This window comes from Cinclus cinclus, chromosome 17, assembly GCF_963662255.1.
Source record: "Cinclus cinclus chromosome 17, bCinCin1.1, whole genome shotgun sequence".
Classification (NCBI taxonomy): Eukaryota; Metazoa; Chordata; class Aves; order Passeriformes; family Cinclidae; genus Cinclus; species Cinclus cinclus.
The window spans coordinates 6,435,566-6,458,394 of record NC_085062.1 but is presented as its reverse complement, the minus strand read 5'-3'; the positions used below and the strand labels follow the sequence as shown (position 1 = coordinate 6,458,394).

The window sequence follows — 22,829 nt, the reverse complement described above, 5'->3', positions numbered from 1 at the left end:
CCAACATCCACCACTTACATTATTTTGTATTCTGACATGCAGATTTACTGGCTCTGTTATAGGTTTGTTCTGAAGGGCGTCTGAAAGTCAAATTCCTACTCTTAGCACATGGAAGGTTAGAGTGGTTCCTTTTACAGGCTATCCCAGTCTCAACAACACTAGAATATGTACTGGTCACAAAATGCCAAATTACAACTTCTCTGTGTAATAGGCAGGTGTTATGCCTGGCTTTAGACATAGAACAGCTGGGAACAAAGTACCTTAAACAAGCTGCTGAAGGTAATATGTGAATCTAGAGATGGCCCATACACCTTTTGCACCTCACTCAAGAAACCACCTTTCTTCCTACTATGATTGAGGGGATTTTCACGTACTATAAATTAGGGTGAAATATTCCTTTCCAGTGGAAACACCCCAAAACTACAGGTACACAAACATCATCTTTTAATCATTTCAAGAAGCCTTGTTTAGAGGTAATATTGCAGCCACTTACTTACAGTAGTAAGACATAGCACAAATATGCAGTAGAACAAGATTACTTAATTAAGGAGGAAAGCAGTACACGAAATTCAGAGTACCTGTCTCAGAATTAAAGATAAAACCATTTCACCTTGACAAACAATACTAGAATTGTACTTTAGTAGCCACTTCCCTAATTTCTTTGCATCTTCTCCTTCGTTCCTTCTCTTTCCTATCCCACCCCAAGTATCTTTTCTGTGCTGATATCCCGAGAACTGCAAACTCTCAGTGAGAGGCCAACAAAAAATTCGGAACAAATACAATGTGAGATTTCAAATGCAGCTTGCAAATCTTAATACACAACAGCATTTCTTTTTCTTGTTTGGATTTACACTGAGTGGAAATCGATTCCCTTTCCTGAAGGGAGCCGAGCAGGCTCTCAGTGTCATATGTGACAGCCATCACAAGTTAATAAAAGACAGCAAGTTTACAAAGCTCACATGCAATACTTGATCCTAAAGCTCTTTTCCAACCTGAGTGGTTCTGTAAATAAAGAAAAATTAAAGCAATATGCCCACTTTGTCTTTGCCTGCCCCAAAAGCTGCCTGTGCTGCAGAGCAGTGTCACAGCTCTCGGGCAGCACACTTGCAGCCCAGAGCTTACTGAAGAGCTTTGCAGATGGGAGATAAGCAATTCTTTCTATTTCACTCAGATGTAGATTACGAGCCAGGGAAAAGAAAGCTTAAAAGGTGAATGGCTTCTTTTGGCATTAGCTGAAATCTCTGTATAGTCTCCAAAGAAAGCCTACAGCGAGGTCAAGCTACAGTATGGGAATTCTATAGTCAATAAAAAGCCCTGTTTTTTAAGCTCCGAGTCAGAAAAATTCAATGTGGATGACCACTTATTGAAAGGGTCATCATCCAACAGAGAGAAAATTGCTAGAGCAACAAAGAGCCCAGAAGTATTGCTCAGTTTATAGAAACCACAGAGAAGAACTAATTCTAAATCTGTCTCCTCCTAGTATTAATCTAGTTTGCCTCCAAAGGATCAATTTATCCAGTAGAAACTGCATTGTGATGGTGCAATCAAGCTCCTTCTCCAAAATCTGAACTTGAACTATAAAAAACCCCCCTGTTTTATGACTACATGCTGACATTTACATATTTATTTAGCACTGAAAGCACAGCTCCAGCACTGCATTGACAATCAAGAAGGACAAATGGGGGTTCTTGTCCCAAGATGTTAGTTTTTTTGTTTTTTTTTTTTTTTTTCCTCTATGGAGCAACTTTACTTTTGCTATTCTCCAGGTGACTGCACTGTGTGTTGGCATTCTCAGACTGCTTACAGAATCAGAGTTGAGGAATACCATGTACAGATCTCCTGAGGATTGCCCTCTCAGGGAGAAGTTTCAATGTACCTGTGTGCTGGCCATGCCTGCACCAGCACTGCCAGAGCAACGCTGATCCTAACACAGCACTAACCTTGCCCAGCCACTCTCCTACCAAGAACATCAAAGCAATGCCTGAACAGGCTCCTCGTGGATCCTGCAGCAGGACTTCCCATGCATTAAGTGACTCCCTGTGAAACAAAGCCAGCTCAATGAGTCTTGTAGCACAATGTCCCACTGCAGTGAAATTAAAACCTCTTGTACCCAAAGGCAGAGATCCCTCCCCCACAAGAACAGCTTTCTGCAATTGCCTCCCTTTCTGATTCTCATTCTCAAACCAGTTATATTCTTCTGCTCCTCACTTTCTCACACTCATGCTCCCAAAGCAAGGAATTTGCTTTGCTAATTAGTGCCATCAGGGAAGTTGGGGAACATGAAGCACAGATTAAAAAATTGTTCAGGCTGGGTTCTTAGCACTTCACCCTTGTGATATATCTATGTTGTAAGCTCTGCACTGAGCAGCACTTGACTCAGCCTCAGTTTGCAGCAGAGAGAAATTAATTGCAATCTAATAGGATTCAAATTGGTACAAGGGATGCCATCATTATGGGACAAGACAGAGTAAAACCACAGTACATTAGCAGCCAGTGAACAGCCCCGGTCAATGCAGTGGAACAGGCAACACCATGCCTCAGACATGATTAATTGATACCTCAATAATTGCAATTTATTAGTTGCTGCTTCTGAACTAGCACACGAACTAGGTGGGAACGGGCTGAACCTTCGCCGTGTTTGCGGAAGGAACAACATTGCTTTTGCAAGGTCTAACTTGAAATAAATTTACACTGAAGTGAAGATGTGCCACAGCTTAATTCAAGCAGCAGTTATGTGTACTGAAGGGTGAAAGTGCAAATCAGCAGCAGACTGAGATGCAGAAGGCTCTTGATATCAAATGTCAGTGGAGCTGCTCCCTTGCTCTGCAACCTTTGACAAGTCACTTGAACCTCTGGTGCTTCAGTGAAGGCAGGTACAGCATTGGGTCAGGAGCAAGATCCCCAGCACAGGCCACATTCATCCTCTGTGCTTAGATCTGAGGTAAACTGCAGTCCCTTTCCTCGCTGTATTTAAAACTGACATGGGAGTTAGTACATGAGACTAGCCCGTGGATATTTAAAGTCATGTGTGACAAACAGGCTTTATGTAATGAATTATGGTTAAGCTGCAGGAGTAAACCTGACAGACATGCACATGCATTCACATTCACACAAAGCCCAACTGTCCCACTTCCACATGAGCAGCTGCAAGGGGACATCCAGAAAGCAAAGCAGAGGTTGGGTTTTGACACGGATGGATGCACGCAGAGCAATTCCCTTCCAGGTAGCACACATGAGGTGACAGAGCCCAGGGCAGCCAAGGTTAACAGGCTGGGATCCCCACAGGCCAGCATTCCTGCTCCTCCTCTCTGCTGAAGCCTGTGCCACTGAATAGTCATAACTTGTTGCTAAATGAGGCAATCATTCCCATGCCTAGGAATGCCACACTCCCCATGGATTTTGCTGGGCAGGCAGAATTTTAAGAATTTGGACTATTTTCCAGTTAGTTTCAGCAAACAGAATGTGAGCCACCAACACCGGAGGTGCCAACACAACCCACCAGCAGCTGCTATTTCCCTCCCATCTTCTGTTAGGGAAAATCTTTTGGATGCCAAAGCCCCTGAAGCACAGACCTGCCACCCTCACACTCGGTTAGACCTTGACAGCTCCTTGTGCCACTTCCCACCCGAGGGCAGTGAGGAAAGCAAAGGGTTCCTGCACTCCATGCAGGAGGACCAGAGAACCACATGAGAGGTGGAGGTCTGGGTCTCTGAGCTAAGGACAAATGCGACTTCTAGGAAGAATAAAATAAATTAATTAACACTGGATTGCAGAATTTTTTCTTTCATGGCAAGCCTGTTTAGCTCACTGCAATCAGCTCTATGTACATTTTATACTGTAAGCTCATAATCAAGTGGGGCTATTTCAGAGCAGTAGAGACCTGAACCCTATTTCAAGCTTCCTTAACTGGATCTATTCCTTCCTAAAGCTGCCCAAGAAGCCAGTTAGCAAAGACAGAAAACCACAAAATCACACATTCAGTACTTCTAACCAGCTCTTCACCCTAGAAGACTTCTAGAGGGTATACAATTAAGAAAAAGAAAATGGTTAGGCTTAAAAACTGGCTCAGTGAGTTTGCTATCAAGATCTTTGCCCAGGTTTGTACTGTGGAAACACTCTAAATACTCACACCTAGTTCTCAATCATGAGATGATGATTAATACCAGCATTAGATCATCCTCAGCAATTGCCAGAGCTTTCTGCAAGGTTCTTGCTGGATTAAATCACTGAATGGTGTTCAGCACCTCTAAGCAAGCCCTTGAAACCTGATGCTGGCATCCATCCTGGCACCTGACCTGGCACATTCATCTGGCATGATGCAGAAATACTGACTTGGATGGAGTCACTTCTCTCATGTCCTCTGTCTGAACCAGCTCCTTGTGCTCTGAGTCAGCTCTGAGCTGATGTCCCATTACTGTTTCCAAATCCAGACAAGTCTATGGATGATGAGGTTCCACAACTTAAGGCTGGTCCCTTAAATCTTGCAAGACTCAGACTCCTACAGCAATGACCTCCTCTCTTTCTTCTTTACATTGAAAAAAATAGTGTTGTATTTTCCTGCATGGAAATAAAATCATCATCTCCCCTGTTACTTTTCTTCTGTGTACTGCAAACATTTTAAAAATGATGTAAAAATTATTTTCTCCTTGTTACCGATAAACAGCCACACAAAGGATGGCCAAGCAATTAATCCTCTTGCCCAATAATCTAGCAGCACAAGTCGGTAGCAGAAATCCTTTAATCTCAACATCTTTACCAACTAGCACTACTGGCAAGAATATGGCCTCTCCTCCTCTCCCAGTTATTTTTTTGAGGAGAACAAAGAGAAGGGGTTTTAAAATTATGTGTCTGCAGTGGCTGGAAACATAAAAAAGCCCAACTCAGATACCAAGTACTATCACGCTACAGATCAAGATCTGTATTCAATACAGAAGTAAAAATATCACGTACAAGTTAATTTCTTACAGATTAACTACTTGGTAAAAGACACTGATGGTGAAAAAGAATGTTATCACTTGCTTAATTTTTATTTTATTAATTTTTTTTTTTTATAGTTCAGCATTGGGACATATATAGTTGAGCACAGTCCATTTTTTGGATAGGAAGAAAGAAAAGATTGACTTCTACTGATAAAATCCTAATTCTGTCAGAACAAGCTCCAAGTCAACAAGTGTGTCAACACTTAACTAGGAATTAACTAAGGGCTCCCATTTGTATAGTTGTATTAACAGCCTTTGCTGCACAAAGCAAGTGAAAAAGCCATTCAGCTTTTTAGCAGATGTACCTCAGGCCATGACAGCACATCTCCACAGGTCTCTGAACTGCAGGATACACCCCATCAATGTGGGCCACGTGCTGCTGAGGGCTGCAAAAACCCTCTCCTCTGCTTCATCCTGCAAATAAATACAGCTGCAGCAGTGGAAATTCCTGTTACTGCCTATGTGAGTTACAGACATGCTGCCAAAATAAATAAATAATAACCATTAGGAAAATGAGCACATGATGCCACAGAAGGAAGCCTCTGGAATGATCAGAAATGCTATTTTGAGTCTCATCAATGGGGCACAACAAACATCTTAAAACAGCTTGTACATTTTATGTGCCTGGATCTATCAAAGTAGAAGAAAGACATTTATTCTAGTGAAAGGTATCAGAATATGAAACCAGAAATCAGAGTAAACTTGGGATGTGGGATTTGTGTAAATGCTGAAGTGAACAAGGAGCACGTTGCATCAGCAAGGCACTGGGATTTAGGCTCTCAAGTAAACTGACTCCTTATGGGGGCAATTTGAGCCCCATCCAACCTGGACTTGCACTCTTCCAAGGATGGGGCAGCCACAGCTTCTCTGGGCAGTGTGAGCAGGGCCTCAGCACCCTCACAGGGAAGGAACTCCCAACACAGTTTATCCTCTTCTGTAATTTTTTATTCATAAGAAGCATACATACATGTGTTCAGACTTCACAAAGCCCCAAGTTTTAAGCCACGGAAGCACACTCATAGAAAAATAATCACTTGTGATGACCAGTTATCATGGGACTATAAATAAATTCCTACTCTTCAAGTACAGTGGCAGGTCAGTAAATGCCAAGATCCTGAGTGGTGATAATTGTATAACTGAAGAAAAGTTAAGAAATAAATGCAATTCAAGCAGCTAGGACTCAAAAGCTGCAGGAATAAAAATGGGTTTTTGAAATCATCTTTACAAAACTATGTGATAGCTGGATGAACAAAAAGTACTATAAAGATAGCCAATTCCTGAAAAATATTATTTCTCTGCTTCTTGGCTAGTAGAACCCTTATTAATACCAAAATATCAGCTTTTGGCTCTGCCTTAGGCTTATGTCTATTTAAGGTGACCCAAGGTTGTGAGACAACAATGCAGTTCCTATTAAAAACACACACAAAAAAAAACCAAAAAAACCCCACCAATGCCAACAAAAAAAAAAAAAAAACAACCACAAAACATACTACTGTTTTGTTTTTTTTTCTCTGGGACAATGCAGACTTTATTACATCTGCTATTACAACGTGCCTATAACAATGTTCTCTAACAAGCAACCCCGAGGTCAAATATGTTCCTTGATCAATTTACTAGAGGTCCCTGGTGCTGCTGCTGTGGGTAGAGTGTCTGGGGGAAAAAATAATCCCTTTATTCCTTTGCTTCGTTATAAGGAAAAAAAAAAAAGCTATCACAAAGCCATTTTTCTTCTCCCTCTCTCTTGACAAGTCAGGTAAACAGGGAGGGAATACCCAGCTGCAAAGGACTGTAAGAGACCAGCATTTGTACAGGCATATAAAACCACACTATTTGTTTACTGAGCTACTCAATGCAGCAGGAGGATTCAGAACAGGCTAAGGGGATTGGGATGATGTCTTAGCAAAACACCTGCAGTGCTTTGCATGAGGACAAATACAAGGCACTCTGAATGTGTGGTCATCTTAGTACATGAATTTAACAGTTCAGTACATTGCTACAGTCAAATAACTGTGACAAGCAATAGCACAAATTCACAGATGCTCTGAGCAGCACAGTCATCACATTAACCCTCTCCTAGTTTTGTCAGTAAATCTGTGACTGTTTGTCTGGCTTTGCCCAACACACCAGTATCAACCAGTAACAGCTCTACCCAGAAAAGCAGATTTGACACTGGCAAACTTGCCACAGAAATCACTGCAGGCTTGCACCAAGCAGCAGGAAAGGAGTCAATCTCACTGGCCACAATGCTGAGTGCCACTCTTACTCATGTCTGACTGTATGACTTTTGTTTCATATGCTGTGATTTATTTATTTTCACTCTGTGTGAGGGTTTTAGTCACAGGTTGGCACCGATGTTAATGGGAACCATCCCACATTCAGTCCCCCATCCTGGAGTGAGCCTGGAGCTCCATGTGCCTCTGGTTATCTGTGGGTGATTCCTGGGGTTGCCTTTGCTTGCTCCCTATGGCTGATTCCCATCATTTCTGAACAAATACGTTAATTCCTGCGAACAGCCCCTTTAAAAGACACCCCCCGCAAAAGAAAAAAAAAAATCCTTTGCTAATGGCCAATAATGGGTCTAAATAAAGCCTGAGCTGTTCCTTACTCCTGCATAACTTCATGGCTTCTATTCCCTTCACACCCTGCCCGGTTGGCATAATTTGCAGAAGGGTTTCAGCACGGACAACTGAAACACCCACATTCTGCCTGAACTAAAAACCTTAATCCTAGAGCCCCTTTCTTCCTCTGTGACTGCTAAACATGGCTTTTATTTTGATTACACCAGTCCTATCTGCACTGTCACTTTCAACCCATGAAGACTGAACTCCAACCATATCCCCACACAGATCAGGACAGCATCTCACCCAAAACAATGGCTCGAGAGCATTTAAAATCTGGCAGAACTCCAACCTCCACATTTCATATGGCCAGAAGAGAATTTTCCCTAAAACAGCAGACTGCACATGTAAAAACCCCTAAGTCACCACACGTGGTCATTAATTAGCACACACCTTGGTGAGCTCCAAAATCAGGACATTGACAAAGGACAAGCAGGGGCCACAAAGAAAAGTCAGCAGCTTCTTCCAAGACCATGCATTCCCACTTGGGTGCCATGCCCTGAAATAATTTTAATCCATCTTTCTCTTTAAGCAGAGACAGCACTGCCACTGACGATGATACGACAGTGACAAAGGAGGGCTGAAATTCAGACCCAAATTGTTATTCCCCTCAGCTAGGCAGTTATGCACAAGAAACACTGCTTGTAAACACTTCTTTGTCAAACACTCAATTACAAGCTGCTTTATGAACAAAACGAGGCAGTCGCAAGGAAAGCGAGAGACGAAAATGGGGAAGCAATCTCCAGTGGCTCACAGCCATCACACCATCACAACCCAGGAACATTGCAGGTCACACTGCCAGCCCCTCTGACAGAGGGCATGGACACGTGGTGGGAAAACACCAAATCCAGCTCTGCACAACGGGGTTTGGGTTTTGAGGACCTCAGCTATGTTCTGCTGTTAAGGTTATTTCCTATGCAGTAAGGAAGGAATAACTGATTTATTTTTATATTGCCACTTTTTGCATTCTGGATCAGGAAGAAAAGGAGCACACGCACAAATATGGAACAAGTTCAAAGCCCTCAGTTCAGGCAGCACTCGCAATATGACTCTTTGTGTCATCCCTATTTACACCTTCATACACTGAAATTGCTCCATATGAGCTAAAAAGTAACTGGAAATTGGAACATTCATTTTTTTCATGTTAAAGCTGCAGATGTACCCCCCAATGTCCATCTGAGCTACTCCACTTCAATCCTGAAAGGACTGAGGCTCTAACTCCAAAGAGATATTTCTGACACTACAGCCAATAAATGCCATGTTAAATTATAAAATACTGCTGTGTGACCACTTGAAAGTTTTGAGAACCAACAGAAAAACAACTTCATGAGATCTATGACATTCAAGAGACCACTTTCCAGGAGCTGCAATGTTACAGCATCACAGGGCTGCTCATCGTGGCACTGCCATTCCAGCTGCCCTGGACAGCACCCCCTACTTGATCCAACACCACGTCCCTGGATTCTTCTAGGAATATTATTTCAGTGGATAACATTTCCCTGGGAAAGAGTTTTTTTCTTGTTTTTACTATTCAGACAATGAGTCAAGCAGTGCTGTAAAAGGAAATGTCAGAGAGAAAAGTGAAACCCACTGCTAATCTTCAACTTTAAGCAGCAATGGATCCGCAGATGAAGGAAGAATCGAGCCTGTGCTCCTTTCCCTGGAGCTGAACTGAAACCCTTTAGCCAGAAGAAAAGTGGAATGTAGAAGAAAAGGTGAAGATAAAAGATTTGTTTTTAAATTTAAAAACCTGAACATATTTACACAATTGATTTTAGACACCAACATTCAGAATTCAGCAGCTACCCAAAGAATACATTGCTTTGCAATCTCAACAATTCCAACTGCAGAAAAAGCAAAGTTGAAAGAAAGCTATCAGAAAGAAAAAAAAGCACCAAGTTTTCCATATAACAATAACAAGAGTTTGCAAGTATAATTCCTAAAATTAACACATGAAACCATGCTAGGATGCTTTTTCAATAAACTAATTTCAAGGCTCAACTTCAGAAAAATTTTTAAATCAACTCAGAGTGCTAACAGCTGGAAAAATCTACATAAAGACATAACATATTTCACCTTGAGTTAAAAGGTACATTCCCTACTACACCTTAGGACTCTCCCAACCAGTAAGTTTGGAAAGGCTTTAAATCTATCACAAACCCCTGCTGGCTTTATTTAATTTTTATGTTTCTGTAAGACAAAACATTAGGGGAAATAGACTGATTCTGCCAAAACAATTGTGCAATGGCATTCACTTGAATAGCTACTAATAACCTTGCTTGAAGGAAAAACACGAGTGCTTATTTTACCTAAGAGATGCCTTCAAACCAAAGATGTGCTCACTCGAGCTGTGTACATTCTCAACAGCTCGTGTAAACCATCCATCAGGCTGAAGTATGAAAATGATCTCCCTTAAGAATGCACACAGAAAGAGGCTGAGGGATGTGGGTAACACTGCCCCAGGCTGCAGTTTGGGAGGCGAGAGCAACTGAGAGGTGCAAACAGCATCATCTCTGATATGCTTCCTTCCACAAGGAAAGCCAAGTCAGCTGGAGCAGTGCCACCGAGTGACTTGAGGCAAAGACTGGCAGCTGCCAAAGCAATCCTGCTGCAGCTCCTGGCACACTGGGTATGCCAGCAGCCTCCTGCAGAAGCTGAGATCCACAGCCAGCAGTCAGCAAGGACATGTTCTGAATGAGGAAAGTAACAGTAGCTCATGGAAAAGGTATTTATCCTGCCTCAACCCCATGTGACATTGGGATGTTGCTTTGTTTGTTTTAAATCACATCAGATTTAGACTGGAGTGGTGCAGATGGTTTAGTCATCATACTGATAAGTGTGCTAGGAGAAAAATATTGGCTTGTCTGCATCAACTGTGCTTATTTCACGCCAATAAAAATACCTGTGATCATCTCAAATATCACCACGGACATGCGGGGCAAGCAAAGGAACAGAGGCTACAATTAGCAGATCCCAGCCTCTTCTGCAAAACTAGCTAAAACACTGGGCAGCTAGTGCTTAAAACAAGATGAACTAACCTTTCAGATGCTTCTTGTCCAAACGTGAAAAACCAACAACCAAAAATACTGTGGCTCTTCCAGGGTCCTAGTCCCTCCTGCAGCATCCCCACTGAACCCAGGAACAAGGTCTCTACACATCTCACAGCTATGAAGAGATGTCCAATAAAAACCTCCAGCCAGGGCTCTGGTTCTATTCAAACAGCCCACATTGCTCCATTTTTCAACTTGCTAAAATCACAGTATCCAACAGAAGTGCTCAATCTTGGTACCTTCTCCAAAAGAAACATACAAATAAACCAAAGTAAGAGGAAGGAAGGGGGAAAAGAAAGAGGACTTAGTGCATTGTATCAACCAATTATATTCAACAGAGAAAAAGATACAAGTGGTTACAGCCTCCTGTAAATTACTTCATGTAATTAAATCCCCTTCTCTAAATTACAGACCATTTAGCTCTTTTATAACAACGTAACCAATGACCACCAACAACCTTTTTTACAGCATCTAATACCACATAAGTTGTTAGCAATGAAATTTCCTTTTTATTTCTCCCTTTTGAAAAAAGCTGCTGTAATGAGATTCATTCACAGCTACTTACTGTCATCGAAAAGAGAGGATCGCCTTGTTTCCCCTTATTCTGCTCCCTCTGAGGCTATATTTAAGCAAATGTGACCTGAAGTCCTTACCAGTCACCTAAATGCAGGCAGAGAAGTTAAAGGTGAGCAGCAAGAGTTTTAAAACACGGAGCTTACAACTGGTTTGATTCCCCACACACATACAGCATCACTTCCTAACACTGCACCAGCATGGCTTAGCTATCCTGCTACCACTTGAATTTTCTGACCTGTCTTAACTTTGAAACCACCAGAACAAAAACAAAAGACTTGTTTGCAAGCCCCTGTTTGCTGGGGACGAGTCCTGCCTGGTGGGAGCTGCTCTGAGCAGCTTTCCCTGGATTGCCCCTGTAGGAGATGCCTGTGTGAGCCTCCAGTTGCAGAGCTCTGCTCAGCCAGGCTTAACTGGGGCTGCAGCTCCTGCACCTGCTGCACTGGGGAGCAGAGATGGAGCATGAGGTCCCTGCAGGCACTGCACACAGCCCCAGCAGGGAAGCAGCCAGTGCTTTCACCACCCTGTTCTCCAAACACATCCTAAAAGTGCCAGCAGCCATCTGGAGGCCTGACCACCTCACTGCTGCCCAGATGCTGTGAAGCGGGAGAGGTGAGCGGGGCACAGCCGGGAATTTTGGAGTAGAGGAAAAAAGCAAGGACAAAGAAAGAAGCAGCCGGTGCTGCAGGCAAAGCGTTGGGATCTGGTTGTGAACACAGCACTGTTGATGTGCCAGCAGCAGTCTGATCCTTAAATACACAGCAGGGAGCAGAGTGCACGTGGCAAGGCACTGCAGCTCTGCATCCCCATCCCCACAGCTCCCCCAGCCCTGCCTGCTCCGACACCCAGCAGCAAATCCCCACCCAAGAAAAGCCCATGGCACTAAAGCCCAGCTCAACACAGGCACACCAAGGAGCTGCACTCAGAGGCTGCTGAGCCTCTCTAAAAGAATCAGGAGAGCTCTGTGAAAGCAGGGACAAGTGGGGCACATGGAGCAGCAATACTGGCAAGGGAAGGTCAGCTACAAAAGAGGAACCCGCTAGTCCAGACAAGCAAGCATTTCACTATTCAGTGAAAAAGACAAAGCCATGTTCTCCTACATATCACGCTTCCAGCAGCCAAAACATGCTTTACATCACTGTTCAGAAAATAATATTTGCAGTGTAATAAAATCCAGCATATGCTTCTGTTTCATTCTTCAGCAACAGTAAAAAAATAGTTGGACACCCCACAATTCAAAAAAACATGATCTCTTCAATTTATGTTTCCTTACCAGAACTGCAGAGGGTTTTGAAATACATTTTTTTCTAGCTTAATTAAAGGCTGCCTCCTGTCACAGTTCCCAGAGGGTTTATGGCACTGTTTTGCACTGCTCCTGAAGCAGTGTGTTACAGAAATCTGTTATGGAAGCCGTGCTGTAGCTCTCCAAAGGTGGCTGCAATCCCATGATAAAGTTACCTGTGCCACAGCTATAATGCACACTTTAATGGCCTGGTGTTGGTACAGCATTTTAAACAAACTACACACACTGCAAAGTTCTCCCACTGCTGCAGAGCGGGCTCTGCAGCCACTTCAAGAATCTCGATGAATTCTTGGATAAATTTAGCAAAAACAACAGCACTTCCTTGTAATAGCAGGGTTTCATCTGGGAAATAAGCATCCACTTTTTATTTACAAAGGATTTTTCCTCCTCCTGCCACTGCTGAGCTATGCCCACTGCTTCCCTCTACTTAGATCCAGAAAACAGAACACCAAGTGCCTAACCAGGACTTAAAGCAGATTTTTAAATTAGTTCCTGACAGTGCAAACAGATTGCTATTGATTGAAATGAGGCTGATTTTAGGCCCTGGATTAGCAAACCTAATGCCTCGATGGTGTGTTGCCCATTTCAGTACTCTGCCCTGCTGCTCCCCAGTGGTTTCCAGGCAGCTGTGGAGCCTCTGCAGTCTCAGATTATCGTGAGAGAGCAGGGCAGGGCCATCTGTGGCTGTGCCTGCAGCCCTGCTCAGCTGGAACAAGGGCCCCCTCCCAAATCCCCAGGGCCAGGACCCTGCTCTACACCCTCAGCAGGAGCTTGGGAGCCAGCCAGGCTGTTTGGAAGCTCAGGAGGGTGTTTGGGAAGGCTTTGCTGGAGCCCAGCACACAACTCACCAAGCCCGGTGACCTCCGCCGCCAGCCACGTCCACTCTGGATGGAACCAAAGCTCTGGGGGAAGCCAGACCCTGGTTTTCCTTTCCAGACAGCCTGGCCAAAGTCTGGGACAGAGGCTTCATGCAGGTAATGGCACTACCTCATCAGCCCTGCTCTCCCAGCCAACACAAATGCCTACTTCAAATAAATCAGTGCGAGAGCTTTCATGTCCAAATTGTACATTCTTGTACTTACAAAGGTAGAAATGGATCCTGCTTTTAAGCAACATTTTACTGATTAGAAGAAAATGGACGTTTTTCCTCTTGCTTTGTTGTTTAGTTTCAAAGACCGTTTAAATAACAATATCTACTAACAAAAAGGGTAGCATCAATTAGAAACAAAAAGAAACTAGTTGGTATAATTTCAGCATTCAAAAGCAGGGAAATGCAAACACCAAAGCAGCACACACCAAACCAATCCCCAAAACCCACATTAAAGGGAACCTTTCTTCTTTTTCTTTTTTTCTTTTTTTCCTGTAAGCTAACTGCCTAGAATTCACCGGGTTTTAGAAGCCTGAGATACTGCAGGTAAACAGAGTAAGTCACTGTTACAGCTAGACCCTCTTAGACACCATTCAGCTTCCAAATGCTACATCATTAAGACATGGAAGAACAGGCATATCCATGTCCTCTGGCTAAAGACAGACTCCAAAGGTTGTTTTTCAGACTCACTCTCCTATGCGGCTGCTGAACCTCAGCTAAAAAAGGGACATTTCAGTCTGAACTGTGCACCACTAAGCACACACTGCCTCCAGCCCACCAGTGGCTTCAATTCCAGGCATGATAAATACCACTTATCATTATCTGAAAAATACAAGTAAAACTCAAGCAGCTGCATGGTCCTATTGCCCAACCATCAGCATAGCAATATGATGCCAAAGGAAATTTTCTGCAGTATTTCATTATGCAGACAAGTTTCTAGACAGTTTCTCTCTGTCTTGGGGAAGGCCCCACAGCCTTTCAGTACCACCACAAACAAAGGGGGCCAAGGGTATGTAAATGGGTTGAAAAGGAGGTATCAATTTTCACCTAGACATCAGAAGAAACAGCATGCATCCTGGATGGAAAAAACGACTTAAGTGTATCACCTTTAGCTCAGATCAGCAGTAACCCAGAGCACGGCCCTCCTGGGGGGCAGGGAGGGTGTTATATCCATTAATAAACGTTGGATAACGAGATGATGAGCACCACAGAGAAACCACATGAACAGGTCATCAAACTTGTTAATGCAATTTAGCAGTTCCAGTCCAGCAAGAGCCACACAAGGCGCTCCATAAATCACCGACAGCGTTCAGCAGTTTGGGGAAGGCTGGGCAGTGAATGAGGCTCAGGAATTAGCTGGGCTTCCCCTTCCCTTCCTCCTGGAAGCTCTGCCGAGGTCTCAGAGATGTCACACCTCCAGAGCAGCTCCGTGTTAATTCCCCTGCCCTCTCTCTCCTCCCAGGCTCCAAACCCAGCACGCTATTTATGAGCATAAATACGTGCTACACCACCCTGCTCTCCCCAGCTTCTCTGAGACTCTCCCTCCTCTCGGGTGATTTAAACAGTGGGTGAGAAAAGGAAGGAGGAGGTGTAAGACACTAATCTTCGTGACAAATGACTATTTGCAGAACACTGTGTTATTACAGTGCATTTAACATCTAAATATATTCAACACACCGTGATGCTCCCAAGCTGACTGAACAGAGCACTTGAGGTTAAACTAACTGGAAATACCAGCAACCCAACTTTCCTATTTTCCCCAACTCTTTTCAGAAGGTGGTCATTGTACCGAAATGGAAATTGGTCCTAAAGCCCAGTAAAAAAAAAGGCGAAAAGAAAAAAAAAAAAAAAAACAAGCAAAAAAAAAAAACCCCAACTGCTTTACATCCAGGGTGATCAGACATTCAGAGGAATAAGCAACTCCAAAAACAAAACCAGAAAAGAGAACAGCTCAGCTAAGGTTAATCAAAGACTGTCTCAAAGTTCTAAGAGTGACTCTCCAAAAACTAGAAGAGGACACATAGGGAGCATGAAAGTAAGAGGTTTCATTTTATATGTACCACTCGATCTAATCAAATTATACATCTGACCCTTTAAATCCCTAAAAGAGGTGATGTGCTGCTCTCTCCCACCAGCACTGTGTGCAGTTGTGGTGGGGATCCTTTTCCCCCAACCACTGGATTAGCTTTGGACATGGTCTTTGGGAAAGGCAATGACTCAACCTACAAGGAATGCTCCTGTGTTGGAGGCAGTTACAGCTTTCAGAGGGGCTGGATTTACTGCAGGCCACTCTGGCTACACTAAAACACACCCCAGCTTTGAACAGGTTCTCACTCCTTCACATACCTGATCCTGATGACTGCAAGAGCTTTTGTTGATCCTCATTATAGAAGAGCGGTCTCAATTGAGCACCTTTACCTGTGTACATGTGTTGAGAGCAGCCCCAAACTCTGACAAATCTTGGACAAAAGGACCTAGACAACTTGAAATGTCTTTTTTCTCCCTCTGCTTAGTTACAGCAAGAGAGAAATGTGTTTGAGTGATTTTTATACACAGTTGGGAGTAATAGGCTGGAAAGGACAGATTGGTTCTTGCAGCCCTCTCCCCATAGCCTGAGGTACAGAACAACCAAATATTCAGGAGCAATAGCAATCTGGATGCTTTGTCAAATGGACTGAAGTATAAATCTAATTTTCTAAACAAAGCAGACAACCTGGCAGTGAAATCAGCTTACCACTTTGCACCTCTCTACAAGGATTAGCAGAATGCCATAATTATAATGCCCAATTTGATTTATTAGAGGAGGCTGCATAGAAAAGATGACAATTCAGTAGCATTGTGAAGAGAAGGGATGAGAGTAGAAGGAAAGCTTCAAATTGAACAGTAATTTCTAAGCAACATCTCAATATAATTAGCATTAATTACAGTAAGCTATCCAAATGAGGTATAAACCTATGTTTAATAACGCTGAGATGCAAAAATCACATCCCCCCCCCTCAAATTCCAGAAAACTTAACATTACAGCCAATTTGTCTAGACAGCTTGGCAGGAAATGCCAGAATTCTAGGTGCGAAATTTTTGGTTACTAAAAAGAAGGAAAAATTATTTAACTTGTCTATATATCACTTGTATAAACAGTCTGAACTAAGAATAGCCTAGTTTATGTAGCTTAGATTTTGCTGCTACTCTCATCAACCTTACAGACCTCCAAACTTGTCTGTTTTTCACAACTGTATCAGCTAGGATAATAGCAGGCAATTTAAAAACCTCCCTTTCCAACAAGAGAGGAATTCTAAGCGTGACTTATTTAAACAGGCACCATGTATTAATGAGTCACTCATCAGGTTTCCTTTTATACTCTGTGCAAGCTCCTCAATGTTTTTAGAGTTTGTTACTTATCCTTACAGGTTAAAAAAAATTAAACAATAGAAGTTGAATTCAGGTTTTTATGAATGTGGCAGCAATCCCCTATTTAATCACTGACGGCAGCCAAATACTACTCAGAAGAGGTAAGGAAAAACATCCTCATTTTTCAAAGCTGAAATACCAATAAATTAAACATCTAGTAAACTAAGGCAGCAGACTATGAGGGAAATTGGAGTCTGCCAGTACAACAGAATCTCTTACCCCAGAGGCTTCTATGGAAGTGCCATGAAATCACTAGCGGACATAACTATATGAAACTGACTTCTAAATTTCATGTAGAACACGACACTTATCAACTTTTTCCTCCTGCAGAAAGAGGTAACGTCCTCATTGTCTCACACATTCACAACTACACAAATTCCTGCCATGCACTGGATTTCCTTGCAGTGATTTTTTGCGGTGCAATTTCAGAACTGAAGGAACAATTTTCACCAGATGACGAGAATTTCTAACTTAAAATGAGATGAACCCTTCTAAATCAATATGCTGAAACACAAAAGAGTACTGGTGGAGAAGTTACAGGGGAGGGTTACATGACATAACCTTCACCATCATTTTAAATGTTAAAATATTGCAAGTCTCAAAAAACATTTCCAGTAATGAGACAATTCAATCTTTGGCTGTCTGGCACACACACAGGATTAGTTTCATGGAAGAGACGGTGGCTTGAGTTAAATAGCTCTTTTTCTGCTGGAGAAATGGAGAATAAAACCCACTTTTTTATGTTAGTGTGTTTCTTAGCTCAGAACTAATGCTGGAAGGTCAAGTACACGGGTGTCCCACCGGCTGCCACTTGGCACCCTGTTAAGGACAACTGGGAAAGTGTCCACGGAGAGATGCTGCTGTGCCATGGGGATTGCCAACCATGAATGCACACTAAATCACTAACAAATCTCCCTGCTGAGCAGCAGTTAAGTGATAAACAGCCTGCCAGCCACAGCTTTTTCTTTGTCACCTGCCCCTCTGTACACTCTGTGGCTCAGACGGAGTCTCTGGAATAATTCCCTCCAGCATGTCAACTCTTCATTCATTAATGAATACTCTACCACATTTTACAAGGATACACAGGAAAGATTGCCCAGAGCACTACACCCTGCAAAATGACTTTCCACTTCTAGAACACTTGAATGGTCTCTCCTCCTCAACACAATGTTTTGGGGGTAAGTGAAACTCGAGTCATGAGATGGACATAGAAGTTTGCAACTTCCCAGGTGCACATTGCCCAGCACAAATCCTCCAAGGGAGTTTATGATCTGATGGATGATTTTTAACTTATGTTCAAGACCACAGGGGCCACAAATCTATTGCATGAATTACTGCACTGTATCAAAGCTGCAGGACACGAGGGAGGTCTGCTCCTTCCTTGCTACACTACTCAGTACACCTGGCTTCCACTTCAGCTTATGGAACCTGCCCTCAACACAGCATTTGTGCACTTGGCCACAAGTCTTCTAAGAGGCACTGCTTTCACCAACCCAGGTTACCAGAGAAGCCATTCACATGAGCAACCTCACCTACCAGCAGGGACAACATTTCACAGTGGCCAACACCACGACGGTCGCTTCAGATGAGAAGTATTTCCCTACCTGTTTGGATAGCTTCAAGGGGAGTTTCTTCTTCATCCTCTCCTTGCCTCTTTCTGCCTCTCTCTCAGAGCTCCCCGCATCGTTGTTATGGCCATTTTCACTTGGCTCAGCAGATACACAGTTCTCAGATTCTCTAGGTTTCTTGCCTGGATGCCTCTCCCATTTCTCCTTCCGCTCCTGAGGCTTTAGTGACATGTCCTTCTGTAAAGGAGATTTTAAAAAAAGAGAATGGTAAGTTCTTTAAGTTCTTTGCAGTTACCTTTAAGCATTAAGCTGTATTAATACTGAATAAAGACACAAGACAGTATGTGTTGTCCAGAGATGACTTAAGATAAATAATTAGGCATGCATAATGCAAACAGAAATCTTAGATTAGACTAGACTAGGATGAATATTCTCCAGGCTATGTGTTTGATTAATTTCAGTGATGCTGGAACTGGGTATGAAAATAAACTCACTTCAGATTAATTCAGAAACCATACGTCAACAGCACACGAGCAAGTCAGCATCCTGAAAGGAAGCCTTAAACTGTTCTACTGAAACAGAGGTGGGTTTTGTTTTTTGTTTCTGATCTGAGGAGAAAACGAATCAGACCCCCCTTGGGGCTGACAGTCTCTGATTCACAGCAGCATTCATATGGAGAAAGGCACTTCTAAAGCCCTACCACAAATTCCCTGAGCCAGAGAGATCAATGGGATCCAAACACACAACAGAGGTTGAACACTTCTAAGTGCTAAGTGTCTGCCCTGAACCAGGCTGTAACACACAATCTAAGCACAGTTTAAAAGCTGGTATGTCATGTCATAATGATTAACACTGGAAGTGAGATCAGAGAAGGGAATTACTCCTGCTATCCCTGGCATCTCCGAGGACTGGAAGCTGAACTCCCAGTGACAATGTACCAAACTCCCTCTCTGTGCACACTGTGTGGAAAAGGAGTTGAAGAAATAATATGCCAAATCACTGTGACACTGGGTCACTACAGCTAGATGCATTTTTCCCTTATGTCTTTTATTTACTGCTCAAGGAATAAAAACTGAACTCTTATGGGAGCGTTTTGCAGGATATCTATTCCAACTTTTTTTTCATGTGAAGTAAATAGATTAGGAAATACCCTAAAAGTACTGCTTACTATGCCAAAATTCAGCCACAGATACTTTTCTAAATGCCTTGCTTTTGACTCAAGTAGTTACATGACAGCTATTTGTATCTTACATGAATGGAGATCACAATACAACTGCTCACATCAATGCACACACCTTCAGTACTGCAAAAGAGCTCATGAAAATCATTAGCTCTCTAGTCTCTCAAAAACTGAAGCCCAACAAAAAAAGAAAATTAGGAACTGGAATGAAATGCCCTGCTGATTGCTCCAGATTACTTCCTCCCCCTCTCCTTTAATTAGTGAATTGACTGCCTCAGTGTGCAACATGCTGATTCCACTCCAAATCACTCACTTGTTTAAAGTTACCCTTCCCTGGGAAGTGAGTGATGCACTGGCACTTGAGGGTCACATACACATTGAAATTAGAACCAAGGCAATAAAACACAGCTGTTTCCAGTTCCAGCCCAGGCTCCAGACAATCAGCCAGCACCCAACCTCTGTACACCTTGCACAGGAGTCCTGTGGGGCTGGAGGCTCCTCTCAGAGCACACACAGATATATCAAATTGCAAACCCCCCCAAAGATACAACTCTTTCACCAAAACTAAAATAACTAGGGCTGTCTTGGGGGCACAGAACACAGCTCAGCTTGCCAAGTCCACTACTAAGGAAAGAGCAAGGAAAATACCTATGTGGCATTATTCTCCACGAATGATAAAGGAATATAAATTAGTGTTTAGCTGCTCAGTTTGGTTTCCAGTTTAAAGATAACACTTTAAAGCAGCAGTTCAAGATGCCAGTTGAAGAAGGACATATTGTACTGTTTACTTGGGAAGCTACTGAGATAAAAATCAAAATGCTAATCTTCAGTAACTAATCAAAAACTTGTCATGTGGCAAGGATATCTGCTAACTGATATTCAGCAAAACATTAGAAACAGCAATCGCCACAAATGTGCACTTCTTCACAAAGCCAGATGCAGCCTGTGATGTGACAGCAGGTGCAAGGAAGATGCTGCATGAGGTGACATGGACCCCTGATGGGGGATAAAGGAGGTTGGGGCAGGGGAATGTCACCACCTGAGAGCACCAGCAAATCATGCACTCCTGGCTTGAGGGGCACTATTCACTTCTTAAGGATGCCTTCAAAGCAAATAAATTACCATTTTATCTAGTGTCACAAGGTGGTTTGGACTCCATTAATGCTTTAGGGAAAGTCTTCCCTTGGTACCTACAGCACATTCACTGCAGGTTTTCAGACGATTCCTTTCACCACAGGACTGGTCTGGAAATCTCTGTTTTTCTCCTTACTGAATCCCACAAAATTCCCTACTTCGAAATGCAGCTTTTCATCCCATTTTGTCTGGAGATTTAAGGCTTGTCTCATCGCTGAGCTACTAGCAAAATTAATTCATGAAATACAGCTATAGCTGGATCAAAGCCAAGGAAATAATTCATTCACTTGTAGTGCCATCCAAGAATCTGGAGCACTTTCCAAACAGCCATGAATTAAGCCCCAAGGCTGAGGCTGCTCCTGCCTCCAGTGGGGGGACAGGGGAAGGAGACCTGTGGCAGCCACAGGGACAAAGCCACTCTGTGTGGCAAGAAAACCTAGTCCAGAGTGCCCTTTCTCCCTGCTTCAGCAGAGGACACAGCTCACAGGACTCTTTTCTGGAAGGCAGGACACTGAGCTCAGCAGTCCCTGCTGACAGAGGGTGACAGCAGGGTGTTCTCCAGGCTGCTAAATGCAGACCTCTGCAGCCTCAGGCAGACAGCAGGAGGGGGCTAATGGGGTTTCTGTTCTTGCCTCCTTTGTTTCCTTTCTATTTGCTCTACTAAAAAGAGCCTTCCAGTGATTGCTCTTTTACTAAAGTTTATGACCTCCAAGTTGGGGACCTCACTCAGCACAAGAGCTTACTATTTTTGGATGTGCATCTGTGCTTGTGCCCAGGCAATTGCTGGGCCTGGGAAATTTAAGCACATCCAGAATATGCAGTGCATCACAAGAGTGGAGGTTTAGAGATGCACCTTGACTGACTTCAATCCAGAAATCCCAGCCTGCAGGTGAGACTGGCCTCCTGACAAACTGCCCCACTGGAGCCTTCCTCACCCCCAGGCAAGCCCAGAGCAGCAGGCATTTTCACCCTCTGCCCATCAGGTAAAACCTGGAGATTCACACAGGGACAGTATCTGAAGTCAGACCCCCAAAGTCAACAGGCCTTCACATCAGCTTTGTGGCTCCTGCTCAGCCAAGGGTCTGCAGACCTGCCTGCCTTCGCTGTCACAGTAAATCCCCTTCTCCAGGGAAAGCTGATGCATCCAGGCCCATTTTCTCAGTTCCAGAAACAAGACTGCTAAATCTTGCTCCAGAATAAAGATTACTGTTTTGTTTCTTACCAATCGTTGCTTCCAAGACTGTCTCCTACCTGTCCTCACTTCAGAATTTCTCTGACACCTTCCAGGGCAGGCTACAGCCTCTCCATCTGCAGCCCCTTGTCTGTCTGGGCTGCAGACAGAGTGCAGACAGTTCTAATTGCCTGCATGGTTACAGACAGGGAAGAATCAGGCCTTTCTTCAGAGCCTCTTTCCTGGCAGTTACTCCATGAAACACACAGATTCTGTCTCCCTATTAATTTGGATGCACAGACACAAAAGAACACTTCATCTGAAAATGGGATTGTGGTACCTCCTCCAGCTCCCTCTGGAATACCTCACACACCTTCACAGCAGCTGCTGAAGATTCACTGACAAAGACCCAGGCAACCCAAGTGTGTAACCTAGGCTCTGCAACAGATTCTGGGAGTCCACAATAAAAACCCTTGTGATTTTTTTTTTTTCCATCACTCTTCAGCCCAAGCTAGTTATGCAATTGCACCTCGGCTTGCAGCAGATCTGGCAGAAACCCTTAATCACTTGCAACACTCCTTCCTGAAAAGCCATTTTGCTTCTGTCACCAAGGCAGAGCTGCAATCCCCAAAGACAATTAAGATACACACTGGCCAGTTTATAACTAAAGCTGGGAATAACGAGGGTGCATAACCCTCAGCTCTGGAATGAGACTGTTCTTACCCCTAAAACACCACAGCAAGAGACTTCTACACAATGGACTCCACGCTGTCTGTTTGATCAAGAAATAATGATCAGCCCTGAAGGAGCCTGGCACAAGCTCACATCCCACATCCATCTGCTGGCTGGAGTTATCCCTGCCTGTTTGCTCAGCCCAGCTCCAACTCACCCTTAATCCTCTGAATTTACACAGCTCTGGGATCTCAGAAAGCGTGCAAGAGAAGAAGTCTGTGGTTCTAAATACCTTTCATACACAG

At 43.4% G+C, this 22,829-nt stretch overlaps 1 protein-coding gene across 2 annotated transcripts in view; it reads right to left on the bottom strand.

Moving 5' to 3' along the window:
- FBRSL1 (fibrosin like 1) overlaps positions 1-22,829 on the bottom strand; it is a 503,248-nt gene that overhangs the window by 349,472 nt on the left and 130,947 nt on the right. For both annotated transcript variants that reach the window (XM_062504442.1, XM_062504443.1), the window contains exon 2: positions 18,404-18,604. In XM_062504442.1, coding sequence (XP_062360426.1) covers positions 18,404-18,604 — 201 coding nt within the window. The remainder of the gene's footprint in view (positions 1-18,403; positions 18,605-22,829) is intronic.